Here is a 16859-nt window from a genome sequence, read left to right as displayed (position 1 = left end):
CATTAATAGAACATGAATAGGGTCTGGCTTGATTGTGCTTAATAGCACACAGTCCCTAGACTATGCTCCAATAGTCCAGAAATTCATATGAGACATACAGTAGGCTATCATTCATGAAGGATATGGCAATTTTGAAATGAACAGCGGATGATGGCAATTTCTGACAATGCAATGACAGTGAATAATTTTCTGTTGTGGTTCTGTCTGGTAGTTTTCTTTAGTGTTTTATACAATATGTCATATTTGCAAATGGAAAAATTAAGGTTAAAGCCAATAAAATAGCAATGGTATCATTTTAAGTACAGTGGTATGTATTAAATGAAGAATTAATAATTGTTAAATAAATGATAAATTAAGATTATTTCTGCTCTCAAGATTTTTTAAAGACTTATAAGCAGACTTTGCATGCTTCTGTTACTAAAGCCCATCCAAAAGTATGTAGTGCTCAGTGAATAATAATGAAATACTATGAATACTATGAATTATTATTAATAATAATAACAATAATAATAATAATAATAGTAATAATAATAATAAAATGAACAGTACATAAAGTAACGATCTGGGTGAAATCTACAAAAGCATAACCCGAGCGATGTTTGTGATATATTTTCTGTTCAACCCACACATTTACATTTACATTACTGCCATTTGGCAGATGCCTTTACAATCTACATTTATCTCTTGTATACAACTGAGCAATTGAGGGGTAAGGGCCTTTCTCATGGGCCTAACAGTGGCAGTTTGGTGGCCCTGGGATTTCAACTCTCAACACACATCAGGGTTAAGGTGTTGTGCATATGTTACATCAATGATATATAAAATACTGATGGACTCAAATACATATTCATGTTCAAATATGCTAAAATGTTCTCCTACCCAAATCCTACAGCAAGACTGACCCCATCAGTCAGTCTAACTCACTCTCAGAGCAATGCTTCAGTTATGAAAATATATATAATATATGACCAATAGGACCTTGGTGAAAGAACAGTTTTGCACCTTTACGAAAAGGTTTGGTGGAATATCAGTTTTTTAAATAAAAAAAACTTGCAATGTTAGAAAATAGCTTAGTTTTCCATGCTCACTATAATATCTAGATAAATACAACAACAATAATCAACATCTATAATGTCCTTCTAATCAGCAATTCTGAATATAGCAATATCTGATTTTGAGAAAAACAGATTTAAAAAAAGACAACAGTTAAATGTGTTTTCAATTGAGTTAATTCTTGCATTATTATTAAGGCTACAACGTTTTGAGACATGAATATATTTTAGGTGCTAATAACGGATCCTCTGCACAAAAATGAGGTGATATTGTTGGGTCCGAAGTGAATCATCACTGTGTGGTTTGCCAAAATACTCAAGTACAGCCAATGAGTACACTTCATAAAGTGTGTGTAGTATATTCACAGTGACGTCCAAATTGTGGTGGTTAGACAACTGGTTCGGAACATTCCCAGTATGCTGTGGTTAGTGGTCCAAGGAACGACAACCAGTGAACCAGTTGATCATGGAAACCTATGGTTCATTGGTCCAATCCCACAGAAAAGCTACTGTAGCTCAAATTGCTGAAAAACTTAACCCTGGTATGACAGAAAGGTGTCAGAACACACTAAAAGGATCTGCTGCTAATATCTTGGTTCCAGATACAACAGGACACCTTCAGAGGTCTTGCCTCAGAGGACAGAACTGTTGTGGTGTTTGTTTGTTGTGTATATACAGTACAATACAGTATTTATACACCACTTATGAAGGATTTTTTCACAACGTATATGTTTGTTTTTATATATGCTTTATGTATCTTTATGTGTGAATGGATTAAACCGTGGTGCTTGCTGAGAGACATCCGCGGAGCTGGGGGAGCTAACGTGCTAATCCCCTGCACCCTTCAGCCTGCGGGTGACGTCAATGCCTCTCGCGCGTTCTCCTTTTCGCGGGTCGCTTAGTGTGTTGTCTTGGCAACGCGCGTGCAGCGTCGGTGTACCTGCCAGCTGCTGGAGAAGCGGAAAGGAAGATGGAGGAGAACGTTAGAGACCCCGATACTGGTGTGTAAACACAAAGCAGTATCTGCGTTACACCTTTGACAACAACACGCACATACCGAACGGCATTAGCATGAACAAGGTGCTGCTGGTTTTGTCGGTCAGTGCATGGTGTAATGATATTCACACCAGCTGTAAACATTGGCATGTTTGCTAACATTAGCCACGCATGCTAACGGTGACACATGAACATGAGTTTGGCTGTTAAGAGTGTTTCGTCTCTGTGTATGTGAAAGTGTTATTACTGTATTTATGATGCCTGGTACTTTGTGTCTGCTGATGTTTAACCGTTCCTACTGTGGTTGTGGCCAAATTCCCACTAATTCATGAATAAAGACAGTTACATCTCATAGCTATTTGTTTACTGTCTAAGGAACGAGTCTTGAGTGTTAATTTAATGCTTTCAAAAATTGCCCGCGCTCAGAATAGCCATGTAATAAACAGATTTATTTTGGAACGATTGACAAGAGCTACATTTGACCTGGAAGCGTTTATTAGAATCTCTGAAAGACCAAAAACTTTGGGCAATTTGTCTATGTGTTAAATAATCTGTACGATTAGATACCGAGAGACGTTGCTGAAAGTGTGCTGTGTATAATCAAGCCGCAGCTCAGGTGAGAGAGAGAGAGAGAGAGAGAGAGAGAGTGTATGTGTGTGTGTGTGTGTGTGTGTGTGTGTGTGTGTGTGTGTGTGTGTGTGTGAGAAAGAGAGAGAGAGAGAGTGTGTGAGAGAGAGTGTGTGAGAGACAGAGTGAGAGAGAGAAAGAGTGAGAGAGAGATAGTGTGAGAGAGAGAGCAAGAGAGAGTGTGTGTGAGAAACAGACAGAGTGAGAGAGACAGAGAGTGAGAGAAAGAGAGAGAGAGTGAGACAGAAAGAGAGAGAGAGAGAGAGAGAAAGAAAGAGTGTGTGAGAGACAGAGTAAGAGAGAGAGAGAGAATATACTATAAAAACAAAATGGATTAAAACATGATGGAGTTTTTATTTTCCTTTTTTTTATGTTTCTGAACATTTAAGGCATTTATTTTGTTCTTTACTTTGGTGGATAGCCAATGAATGATAAGATTTATCTAAGTAAAATGAATATTGTTATACTGTTTCCATGCAGATAGATATGAGCAAACACAGCAGTGCGCTATGAGATTACAAGCTTTCACTTGGTACTCAGTAGCTGTGAGAGTTACTAATGTACATAATCAGGTCTTTTTTTAATTTCTTCAAGGATTCTGTAACACTGAGCAAAAAATAATCTCTTTTGGTCTGTATTGTATATTTGAGTACAACTTCTTTGTATAGTCTTGTGTTGGAGGCATTTTTTATGCCTCCATACGACTTTCTTAGACTATCATATCAAATGATTGCCACCTCTAATTTCATCCTAGCTGTTTATTTTTCTCAGCATTAATCTGAAGTGTGATATAATCAGAGTTCAATCTAAGATCAAGACATCAGATCATTAAAAATCTTAGATCTAACACATGTTAATCATTTTAATCTGGAAATGCACAAATACAACACAATATTGATTTCAGAGCTATGGGTATAATCTGAAACCTGGTAATAACTATATAATAAACATGCCGTCTTTTTAAAAATGTTGATCTGTATTTTAAAACCTTTGTGTTTACTGGCTATTCGCATAATTTATGTTCTGACAGTGAGGATCACACTGAAGATGAAATATGTCAAATCTGGTAAATATTCTCAGCATGAGATTGCTCAAATCTGTTCTGCATTTTGAAGCTTCATCTGTGATTGCTCTCTTTGGCTGAGTCAAATGCTGGGCTGTTGCTGTGTGTTTTACAGGCAGTGAGACAGGAGGAGATGATGCTTTGCTGGGGAATGTGAGCAAGCTGACGGTCACTCCTCCAGGACACACAGGAGTGGCCAGAAAAGGACACCTTGTCTTTGATGCCTGCTTTGAGAGCGGTGAGTAGGCTGATTCATAATGTTTAGGGCTCACTGTTCCGAGGTTCATTTTCTTCTTCACGCTTCTTCTCTGTCACACAGCATAGCACTAATACTAAACTGAGATTATTTAACTGTAGAAAGCCTCTATGGCCAGTGCCATATTTTGACTGTTTTGAGTGATTGTGTTTGAAAGAAAGTTTGGAATTTTTAGAAACTGTGACTGAGTTCCTTGGTCATTACAGCAGTACAAGCTGTCTCACTGTGAAGATGCTTCAAATGTGGACATGAAATGCTGTCTTTTGTTTCTGAATAAAGATGCATCTGCGGTATATCACACCATAGATTGTGATTAGTGCCTAAGTTTTGAAAAGCATTAAAATATAAATGTGGAATGATCAGTGTATGAGTCAGTAGATTATGAGTCAAAATACCCTTCATTGTTGGTAGTAGGTACTGGTTTTCTGGGTGATTTCAGTGTGTCCGTGTATTTCAGTGCCTATATCGGTAAATATCAAAATATTGGTGAAGCTTCCCAAAGCAATCTTGTGTTGCTACCAAGTACTAAGTATTCATAAACCAGTTGTATTATACTCCATCCGCGTGCTTGACATTGTAATGTGCCTTATATATGCCAGATCTGTGTTTACAATAACTGTAACATTTTTTTTGTGTGTTCCACCCTAAATCCACGTATTAGGCCGATTGGCGCTTCTAAATTGTCTGTAGTGTATGAATAGTTTTGTGTGATTGTACTCTGAGATGGGTAGGCACCCTGTCCAGAGTGTCCTCCATCTGAGATCACAATCACACACACCTAGGATAGACTCCAGGTTCCATGGCAACCCTGTGAAGGATAAGTGGATGGATGGATCTTCCCGCTTCAATGTGTCTTGGCCCAGATTCTACAAATCTCTGGAAATGTACTGGATGACAATGACCCAGGGTTAACTATTTCAAGAGTGAAAAGGCTTTACGTGTTCAGCCTGGTCGAGATCCGCTGACTGTGAAGGCCACAGCATATGATTTTCATCATTTTCATACACATTAAACCTTTCATTGACCCTCGTTCCCTGTGGTTGGGTTGTTGTGATCTTAGAAGAGAGCACTCCCATCAGGATAGAAATGTTTCATTGTAGGACAAAGGTCAGAATAACTTTTTATGGATGTGCGGTGACCCTTCCCTTTAAGGGGACAAGCGGATCCAAACCCTGACAGCGAAATGTCCTTCATGCTAGGCTTTGAACTTCCTCCTTGTTGTGGTCATGCGTTCAGGCTTATACCGTAGCATTATCTTGTCATGTGCCATACATTAGGGCTGTATGCAGGCCCTTAAATTCACCCTCACCCTTTTCTGCATTTTATGATATTTTCTAATAAACATATGCAAAATATAAATAGAAAAAATAAGTACTTCAGACCCTAACCAGAATAAAGCAGTTACTGAAACTTATAGAACAAATGAATGACTGAGTAAAATCCAATACAATCCGTGACTTTGCTCGTATCTCAAATTGCTCGTATCTCAAAACAATTTTCCCCATTTAAATGAATTGAAATCCCATTAATCCGTTCCAGCTCGCAAAATTCCACTCCAGTTGTTTTGTTTGTGTTTTGAATATGAAAAATGTACAGTACCTGCATTTATAAATGACAAATATTGTATAAAAACATACAGTACTAAAAGAGAATGTTAAAAAAATAAACTGGTTTTACTTTACGGAAGATGCGCACGGAGGTTGAGGGAGGAGTAAATAGGAGGAATTTTGTCTCGTACGTACACTTTCGCTTTCGTTCACTTGCTCGCTACTGTAGGCTACACTCTTAATGCCACTTTACACTTAAATGGAACTTCACTAAACTTCACTAAAATTAACAAACTTAAATCAAGCATCGCGTTAGTTCTGGCAGGCCACGTTGTCAAGCGTGCATCAGCTGTTAATCAGCTGTCCAAGACGCGCACCAATCCGGTTACGACATCCATATTACCTGGACATTTAAATTCCCATTCATTGAGCCACTTTCTAGCGCTTCGCTGCTGCCGTGATCTAAACTCCCTCCTCCCACCCCGACTCCACCATGCCGGAACCTGTGTTCGTTGTACCAGTTTACGTCATAAAATTCCACATATTTTTCTCTCTCTCTCCCTCTCTCTCTAATTATTTAATTATTTATTTATCCATTCATTCATTTATTACTTTCCAAAAATGCGTAAGCGAGCGTATCTAATAGCTACTATGCATTATTAGTGGTTCTGTTATACGGGGGTCTATTCTATTTTCTAGTCGCTGCTCTCCGCACTCTGACCATGCATGTGCACGGACGGGCGCGAGGATTTTTGTCCAGAACAGAACCATACCGCCAACACTAACTGTATGCATATCATCTAATAAATTCTCATTTGACAAAGTGGTCCTAACAGAACTGAAATTCTCTTAACTTAACTGAACTTAATTGCTACAATTTCTGTTTTCTTTACATTAATTTTGCTTAATTTTCTCCATCGCTTTTCTCTTCACTTGTTTTTGCCTTTTTTGTCACTCTTCCCTCACTAACATCTGCCGGTCGTTTTAATAAAAAATTTGCTCGTATATCAAGACAAAAATTTTGTCGAATCACAGCTCGTATCTCAAAAAATTCGTATGTCAAAGCACTCGTATCTCGAGGCATCACTGTACAGCGTACACCAGATGCACTCCAGTATGCTCCCACTTTAAAGCTTCATAGCTAACAACCCGCTCCTCCTGACTCATGATTTCTTTTTACAGTGTCTGTGGTTTTAGAGCTCTGAAATCTCAAATGTTTTGTAATATAACTTTCTCTGTAGGAGATGTTCTTGCTGACATTATGCACTGACATACTCAGTCACCTGTACTCTGTAAAACATTCATTCATTCATTCATTTTCTACCGCTTATCCGAACTACCTCGGGTCACGGGGAGCCTGTGCCTATCTCAGGCGTCATTGGGCATCAAGGCAGGATACACCCTGGACGGAGTGCCAACCCATCACAGGGCACACACACACTCTCATTCACTCACGCAATCACTCACTACGGACAATTTTCCAGAGATGCCAATCAACCTACCATGCATGTCTTTGGACCGGGGGAGGAAACCGGAGTACCCGGAGGAAACCCCCGAGGCACGGGGAGAACATGCAAACTCCACACACACAAGGTGGAGGCGGGAATCGAACCCCCAACCCTGGAGGTGTGAGGCGAACGTGCTAACCACTAAGCCACCGTGTCCCCCTCTGTAAAACATGATCAGCCCAATTAAATTATGCAACTTTTCTCCTTAACTCTAATAGTCATGGCTAGACTTGGGCTCAAGTTTCTAAGTTTCTAAATTATACTTAAAGTAATCTGTTGCCTTGACTGTACTCTTGTTTTTAAGGCTGCAGGTGAGCTTACGTTTCTTTTCTAAGCTTAACCATCTTGAAATGTCTTACAGTGTACAACAGTTGCACTTGATTTTTTTTCTTAGGAGGTCTTTTTTCCTACAGGTCTCACTAATGTACATGCATCATGGAAATTGCTCGCATGCTTTCAGATTTCGAGCCCTGTGTACCAATATCTTTCCTACAGATGTAAATGGAGATCTTACTTTAGACTCTGCTCTGTGTGAATCACTCATTTTTCAGTGTTTGTGACTGAAGAACCCTCTTTCACTCTTTCAACCCTCAATCTTTTCTTCTTTCCATCTTGATCGAAAATTTATATCAAATTGGCTCCACATTGTATACCTGCCACAGATAAAGTATGCTGTTTTGCCTATTTATTTGTTTGTTTGTTTGTTTGTTTGTTATATATGTTATACATACTGCATAAAATGTTTTGATTAAAAATATAAAATCTTTAAACAAAAGATAAAGATAAGGTAAAGGGTATTGCTTTTTGCGTTCTGGTTACAATTTACTTAGCAGTTGTGTTTGTTTTTTCTTGGTGGAAAAATATTTCAGATTATCTTAAAATGTTATATGACCTACATGATTCGTTTAAGATTCAGGGAGCAAGTCACCTCTGGCTTGTGTAAGACCTTGGCATTTCATTTTCACATTTTCAGCTTGTTGGTATTGTATTGGTACGATACGTACATTTACATAAGGAATCCATGATATCACCAGTCCTTAGCAAAGGAAATACTCAGGCTAATAGGAGCAAAGCTTTGCTTAGGCCTAAGTGTTTTGCAGGCTGGTCATTCCTATAACATGCCAAGATTGTATTTTGTAAGACCTGGGGATCATGTAGCCATGAACGAATGACCCATCCTGTGAAAATATGTTGGCATTAGAAGGTAATAGTAAGCCTACATACTGTCAAATCTGTATGATTAAAAATATTAGCCCTTCCCTTGTGTACAATTGAATTGCTATGTGGTCCAAGAGATTTCTCAGTGTGGGCTATGCTTTCACAGTCTAATTATCTCCTTTCATAAAGAAGGGGGTAAAAAAAAAAAAAGTAATGCATGTTGCAAAAGTGCCTGCTCTTTTACCTTGTCTGTCCACATGTTGAAAGCTGTAATTAAACAGTGCTGTAATATTTTGAAGAACGCTTCGAGTAAATGGCCTTTGTTTGGCTCTTTTTGTAAGGGCAGAATGAATGGCGGCATAATGAAAATAAAGTGCTTTTTCTGTGACAAGGTCAAGTGGGCAGCTGAGAGCGGCTCCAGGCTGGATTGACAGTGAATCAGTAGGGCTCTGGAACAGACACAATATCATTCTCTGCTGGGAGATTAGGTTCAGGGACTCCAGCAGATGAGACTCAGCTTTCATATTCTTGACAGGCAACCAATTCACTCCACCACAGGGCTGTGGCTCACCACTGCCCCTAGCCTCCCTGTGGGAGAGCTTTTTAAAGGATTCCTGTGCTTTTGGAAATGTTCTATATCAATGCAATTTCAGGATAGGCTAGCCTTTTTTTGGTCTTATCAGCTTGTAACTTTTTTTTTCTAAGAAAGTTGGTAGCGTACAATTTCAGAGCTCGTGATTGAAAAATTTCAATCGGATGAAGGACAAAAGCAATGCATGACAATATTATACAATTCTAGAGTAAGCCTGTATAACAGTAATGTGAATATTTGCAGTCACAATTGTCTGTCTTGATACATGACTATTGAACAGTGTTCCTCAGGGAGACACAGTGGTAGTGTAAACTGTGCAGTGTGGCTGAGGTGCTACTGAATCCTGGAGGTCAGCATTACTGTAAAACACCACGGTGCCATGCTTTGTATCATAATTTTTATTTGTGGGCAGTGAAGGGCATCAGCAACAGAACAAGGAATATGATCAGCATAAATTTACAGAGCCTGAGTTAATATAAATAAATAATCTGGGGAATTTATATGTTTCTCTGTTTCCCTGAGGAATGGCTCTAAGGACCAACGACATTGATTAACGAGCATTGAGCGGCCAGGCAGAGATCAGCTAACATATATGATATTACCCGCACTTCTCTGGCTAGGGAAATTCTCCTGAATGATTTATGGAATTGATATTAATCTCTTTCCAGTAAATGCATTACCAAAGTTGGAAACGAGAGAGGAATTGATATTACTGTGCTAATGTCAAATTAATGTCCTGTTGCTGTTTCAGCAGAGCAACACGGCAGCTAAACAACGTTAACCGCTTCTACGCTGACAAAAGAGAAGTGACATTTGTGTAGTAGAAAATGCTGCTATTAGTGTTAAACGTTATTGAGTTCGGAGCTCCAGTGTCACGGAAAGCATATGGAGCAATGGTATGGAAATAGGAAAGTCCTAGATATGATAGTTAATTACTCATTAGTTACACAGAGAATGCTCGAAGGCAAACTTTTGAAACTTTTGGAGGCAGGTTTGAAACTTCTGAGTTTACTTTAACTTGTTGCCTGAAGTCAACTTTTTGTGGTAGCATGATTTGTTTTCTTTACTTCTATCTTTATTTTTTTATTACAAAGATTTAGGAGAAAAACAAGTAAAACTAGATTTGTAAAGTTCGTCACGTCAAACTTTGATGTTGGCTTTGACGAGGCAAGTATTCGCAAAGGCCGGTGCTTTTTGGAGGCGAGTGGACATAAGAGTCAGTGTTACTTTTGGAGGCAAGTGGACAGAAAGATAGGGTGCAAAAACATTTGGAGGCAAGTGGAGACAAGCATGTGACGTCATCCAAATACTCCTGAGGAAGTTCCCCTCATTGTTATGAGTGTTTTGATATGTCACATGTCCATGTTGTAAAAAGTTTTTTGATTTTGCATATTTTGGGGGCGGGGCTGCGGCACAACCGGAAGGCCAGTCGGTACACCAATTTAAAAGTTTGTTCAGAGTAAGCCCTAGGCCGCATTAAATTTTATAAATTTTTGTCTAAACTGAAATAGGAAAACAGAATGTTGGCTTCTACAAAGCCAACATAATAAGGCCACACTAATGCCTGAAATAGTTCTCAGAGTATTGAATAAGTCAAAGAAAAGAAATTAGAGGTATTGAGATGCATCCATCTATCTAGTAATATATATAAAAATATCTAGTCCTAACACTTTTCTACCTGCAATATGGAAAATTTAAATATCTCACATCTTAAAGATCATTGCTTGTGTTATATTTTAAGGGTGTGACCTGAGTTACACTCACTTTCTCACTACAAGTTTAATTTATTGCTGAGTGAGGCACAGGGATTTAAACAGATGTATTTATTTGACTTGAAGCTATCATTCATCTTGCGTCCTGCTGCCAGTACAGCTGTTTTTCCTGTTTTTCTTTTTTTTTTTTTTGTCCAAGGATAGCTCTTAAGGTTTTGCATGTAAAAAGTGAATTCAGAGAAATAGCTCATATCCTCAGAATCCAGGTAATAAATTCTAATTGGTTTATTAAAACAGTGCATGGTAATATAAAGTGTTTACTGAAGGTATAAAACACCTAATTTACATTTAGATGAGATATAACTCACATTCTCGTCAGCTGTATGCAGATTAGGGCGGTAGTATATCTTTTCTGAGACAGTTGAGCCTCCAGGTTTTGTGTCACTTGAAGAAAAGAACTCTTTCACTCCCGTCGTCTTTCGCACTTTCTCACTTTCTCTTGCTCAGTTTTTATAGAACTTAAGAAAATGACCCCCATTATGCTCAGGTTGATAGTAGAAAAACATAATGAATATTTCCTGAAGGCATCATTAAGGCTCTTGGTGAATATGATAGAATTAGAAACAGTGTGGGAATTTCTACAGGACCTTGAATGCAAATGAGCTTTAGGGGATCTAATTAGTGTTTTCATAGTGAAATGTAGTCTTTTGATTATTTATATTGTATTATTTATAATATTTACTTTTTCTCTTGTATAAACCTGGGTAATATTTGTTTAGTTTTGTTATTATAACTTAACAATTGTACTTAATTGTAGGGTTGCAACAATAATCTGTTGGCTATTTTTCTAATAATTAAGAAATAATCTAAGGATTAGTTCCTGTTCCACCAAAAGTAACTAATTGTTTATCTTTGAGATAATTGCACTGACTGCGATAATTGGACCGGCTGAGATAATTGGACATTCACATAGCGCTATATGGTTCACAGAACCAACAGAAGCAGTGCTGATGCAATCCGCTTCAGTCGTCTGTATTCCACCCCAAAAATAGAGGCAGATACAGCATTACATTATAACCCACTTAACTGTACTATTGTAATATTTCTTAAACAGGCATGCTTTGTTTTTAGTTGAATATAAATATTAAATTAGAGAAATGAGTATCTTAGTGACAGTAGATAGGATATTAAAGCTTGCTGATATAAGAATTTATAATATCCTTTTCATGTAGAACTACTGTAATCGCTGTCTTTTTTCTTCAAGTGAACTGTTTGTTTTGTTTCCACAGTTGTATCTGGAGACTTGATTACATTGTAGGTGGAGGTGTTACTCACAAGAGTAAACACTGAAAACTGCACCACACATTTATGTTTCATCAGTGGGTCAACGAGTAAAATTCAGTGTGCACGTGTCTATCGTAGTATTCTAGTACTCTTGTAAACAGTGTTGTGCTAGTTACTAAGAAATAGTAACTAGTTACAGTTACCAGTTACTTCATTCAAAAACCATTACTGTTAAAAGTAACTTATTAGTTACTTTTTTAAAGAAATAATGAGCATATTTCCACTTAGAGAAACTCGTCTTGCTCTCGCCTTGACTCGCCATTACTGCTGCACATACTTGAATAAACGGAAACACGCCCACAGTGCGTCTTCTTCGTGTTTACAGTGGTTGGCATCCACCAATCCTACAATGCGTCGCTGCAGTAAACATGTTAGGCTGTAGGCTACTCTTCAGCCTAAATGAATTAATTTAAAAAAGTAACAGACAACCGCACCATATGGTAACGGAGTTAATTTATTTAAAAAGTAATGCATTAGAGTATTGGTTACTGTCAAAAGTAACTGCGTTACAAAACACTGCTTGTAAATAGAGATAGACATTTTAAAACAATTTTATCAGCCATTTATTGTGATGCTAGTATGTTCTGTAACATACTTGAAAAGTTTGATGAATGTAAGGTTTACTTCAGGCCAGTGGTTGATAATCAACATGAGCTCTTTGCCACTTTCTTTTTCTAACCAACAGATGTTTTTGTGTATTTCTCCAGCTCTTATCTTCTCTTAAACCTCAGCAGCAGTAGCCAGTGGTATCTGAGAGCGATTCAGAAGGGAATAGAATAGCCATGCTTTCAGAGACAGTTTTATACTCTTTAGAGCTCCCAAGAATCAAGACAGTCAGCTCCCCATTGATTAAAGAAGTGGAATCATTTTAACAATCAAGCTGTCTGCTTAGCACAAGTGGCAGCAGGCATCATTCGAGCTCAGAAGAGATGAAGTACCACTATAAATGTTTTCATCTTCAACTAAAACATGTCATAAAGACATGAGCAATGCTGTGTGGAAAAGATATTGATGTTTGAGAGGGGGAAACTTTTTTTACTGCTTTGCAAGTATTACAAGGAAACAGACACTGTCATTAATGCAAAACATGACTCTTGAGGAGCACCCTGATGCATCTTCTGCCTGAATATTGGTGCAGCCATCCTGAATCTTTCCAGATGGAATACTTGAAACCTTGTTCAAGTGTTCAATATTGTAATGATAATAGAGCAACCGAAGTTAGGTGAAAGAGGTAAATATTTCTGTTTATACATAACTGTCACATCTATGTCCACACTTTTAAAACATTTAGTATTAAAATCTTAAAATCTTAGATGTCTAAAAAACTCTACAACAGAAACTGCTTCATGTAGAAGCTATAAACTTTATGAAAGCTAAGCATTTTGAAAACTAAGAATGCTTCATTGAAAGGCATGGTGGATTAATGGTTAGCAAATTTGGGGGTTGGAAGTTTGACTCCAACTTTTTGACTCACTGTGCTTCTGGGGCTTTATGTGGGTACCCTAGTTTCCTCCCCAAGTCCAAACACATGCGTTGCATACTCTCTATCTCTAAATTGTCACAGTGTCTGAATTGATGTGCAATCGTTGCCCTGTGCTCAGGAGCAACAGTTACACAGTCTCTGTTCCTGCAACCCATGCAAAACACAGAAGTGTGTCTATAAAGTATTTAATCCAATTAGAATTATTTTGGAATAATATACTTTGCTGAAACATAACAAAAATAGAACGATTCAGCAAATAATTCATCATGTTTGGAGAAAGACAGGTAGCGTGTATAATCTCAAGAACACCAGCCCCAAATTGAAGCACACAGTAGGAGCATCATGTACACTACAACAGCCACAAATAGCCAATGTATCTCAAAAAGGCCTTGCCTGGCCTAGCCAGTCTTTTAACTTGAATCCAATTGAAAATCCATGAAGGAAATTTATGGATTTAAAAATTCTGAGTCCATCAGACTTTTGCAACCATGAGGGATTGAAGATGATTTGCCAGGAACAGTGGGCAGAGGTTTTCGAAGATAAACTGCCAACATCAGCTTTGCAACAAAGTACGAATGATTTGTAGTGTCCAAAAAAAATGTTTTCCTGTATTGTTTGTTTGTTTATACTTTGTTTATTCCAATGAAAACATACTTTTCTTGTTCAAAGAGCAACACTGAAACACGTGTGTAAACCCGAAGTGGATATTTGCACTAGAAGTGTATTAAATAACAAAAACAAAGTGTCAGAGTGTTTATTTTCTTTCACTGTATAATATGAGAAACAACCCTGGCTGTGGGCGTTTGAGTAATAAGTATAGTAAATTTTTCTTGTCACTTGATGACAGAAATAGGTATTATATTTAAAATTGATTTATTGACGATATATGTCATACTCACATAGCTAGATGTTCTATTGTTAGTTTTATTTTAACAGTGAACATAAATTCCCATGGAGGAATCAATGTAGTTTGTATTTACGCATACATATATATGTACAGTGTATGCACAATTTGCCAGTGTGGGCTGTTTCCTCACATTTATCAACGCCACAAAAAAAGCTACACGACGAAAAGCTTTCGGCTGTGAAGACTTTAAATGTAAGCGTGTGTGTTAAATGATAAATGTACAGATACATGTCTGTGGAAAATATTTTGCAAACCTTAAATGTCAAGGATGTGTTTTAGTTTAGTGTTATAGCCCTCAAAATGTAATACTGAAATGTGACTTTACTAAGAGACGTGAGCCAATATCATGATTTGGATGAGTCAGATTGTACACTGTTGTGTGACTAGCCATGGCTTAATTACTGCAGTTTTAGTATCTTTACAAAAGCACAGCAATTGAATGTATATTGTGTGTCTATTTGTGTGTGCTGCAGAGCAAGGCAGGTGAGCTGGCTATCTCAAAAGTACACAAGCAAATTAAACAGGTGATAATATGGCCTGACATTCTTGTCATCACGCGCTGCTGCCTTTGATAAAGAGTAGCGGTGGTTCTGATCTTTTACAGATTTGCCTAGTTGCTAATTACATAAATATTTACTCGCATAGAAATGTCATTGAAGTCCTGTATGGATTCTTGGGGAGAAAATGCATTTGTATTTCCTGTTGTCACTCTCCTACTTAATATTGGTTGAATTCTGTGTTGCATGATATATTTACAATATCTTTTTAAGTAGACTGTACTAGTAAAGTTAATGCACATTGCCTAAGAATACATTTTGTTCATTTACATTATATGGCAGATGCCCTTATCCAGAGCGACTTACATTATCTCATTTTTTTAATACAGCTGAGCAATTGAGGGTTAAGGGCCTTGCTCAGGGGCCCAACAGTGGCAGCTTGGTGGACCTGGGATCGATCTCACAACCTTCCGATTGGTAGCCCAACACCTTATCCAATAGGCTACCACATGCCATTTTGTTCAAGATGCATGATACTATGTGTGTCTTAATATTACAAGAAGTAACAGCTTGAATTGTGGGGAATATAAATAATTCTATACTTTTATTTTATTCTATACTTTTAATATGTGCTTGCTTAGCCAACCACATTTTAAATCATGTAGCACATTCCCACCTTACGCTACTTAGTTTAGAAACTAATTTGTACCTGAAGGCTCTGCCTGTGAATGTGACACATATTTCAATTAGCACACTACACCTACTCTCACCAGCACTTTATAATGGACTGTAGGGAGATAGCACACATGGATTTCACACCTTCTACTTGACAGTTATTAGCAAAATATTTACTTAAAGCTCATCGTTTTCTTTACAGAAAATGTAATCTTATCAATGTAAAGCTGGCCATTTAGCCTAGTTAAAAAAAACAACTCATATAGGTTTTGAAGCTCTGCTGACTATCAGGAAGAGTCTATATCTGACCTAATTTAGCCAAAAGTAAACACAAGGCTTAGCTTAAAAGATGATAATTCTGGTGTCCTGCAATCTGCTTCAGAACTGTAATGCCAGTTTTAGTGATCCGTCAGTAAATGTCAGTATGGACCGATCTTAAAATTTCCTAAACTCAATGTATGTCTTTCTTTTTTTTTTTATTTCTCTCATCTTAAACCTTAAAACGAGTATAATTATTTTATACCCTAAATGATATTGGGTACTATTTTTTCAAGCATCCTGTTTTGTGAATCCTCAAGTCTAAAGAGGAGACACACGCCAAGTAAACGAATGCACATAGCTGTATTGTGGTACATTGCTCTGTGAACACGTTGAGCTCTGGTGATTGAGTAATCCATTTCCCCGAGCAGCTCTCCTGATGCCGTAAACACTCTTACCAAGCAGACACGTCATTCTTCATCTCAGCTAGGGACACCCAGCTTGGGAAAATGGTGGGGATTTGTAATGCTTTTGTACTTTGTGTTTGCTTTCTCGTTGTCTCTTTCTCTGTCTCTCTCACACCCTTGTTTTTCCACCTCCTCTCTGTTTATATTGCTGATTTATTTAAAGCGTTATACTTGAGATGAGACGCACTGATGTTTGCTATCTTACATTTACTATATGCTTGGACTATCTTTGTAAACCAACGTGCAGAAATGGAGGAGGAATTTTGATAGAAATGCATTTGGTTTGGTTACAGGCAGTTGCTCAGGAGTAAACAAAATTGAAATGTGCCCTACATATCTGTCAGTTTGTGCAGCCTAAGAAATGGAAAGGGTTTATGTTGTTTCTGTCTGTATGCAGAACAAATAGTAGCTTGCAAATAAAGAATGTTGTACAGAGGGGATCTCATTTGGCTCTCAATATAGCTTGCTATTACTCCATATTTTAAATCACGCTCCCCGCTGATATAAAAGCTTGGTTTTTAGAGATCTAAAACTAGAGTTGCATAAAAGTGAGATGCGCTCAGTAAGATGATCCTCTGTATATAAACACAGAATACTATCTTATTTTGTACAGAACTGATCTCCAAGATGTAATGTAATTCTTACACACATCTTTTGTGGTATCAGGGTTTCATGTTCTTCCTTTCTGTTGTATATGCATGAATATATTTGTTTCCT

The 16859-nt window shown here is 37.7% G+C and overlaps 1 protein-coding gene across 1 annotated transcript in view; it reads left to right on the top strand.

Annotated features, from left to right (window-relative positions):
• The first annotated feature begins 1924 nt into the window (after nucleotides 1-1924).
• agbl4 (AGBL carboxypeptidase 4) overlaps nucleotides 1925-16859 on the top strand; it is a 282596-nt gene continuing 267661 nt past the window's right edge. The window contains exons 1-2 of the mRNA XM_060882422.1: nucleotides 1925-2053; nucleotides 3854-3976. Of these exons, the coding sequence (XP_060738405.1) occupies nucleotides 2023-2053; nucleotides 3854-3976 (154 nt within the window). The 5' untranslated portion in view covers nucleotides 1925-2022. The remainder of the gene's footprint in view (nucleotides 2054-3853; nucleotides 3977-16859) is intronic.

This window comes from Tachysurus vachellii, chromosome 11 (genome assembly GCF_030014155.1).
Source record: "Tachysurus vachellii isolate PV-2020 chromosome 11, HZAU_Pvac_v1, whole genome shotgun sequence".
In the NCBI taxonomy this organism is placed as follows: domain Eukaryota; kingdom Metazoa; phylum Chordata; class Actinopteri; order Siluriformes; family Bagridae; genus Tachysurus; species Tachysurus vachellii.
The sequence above is the reverse complement of the archived record's forward strand: the minus strand, read 5'-3'. Positions and strand labels throughout refer to the sequence as shown.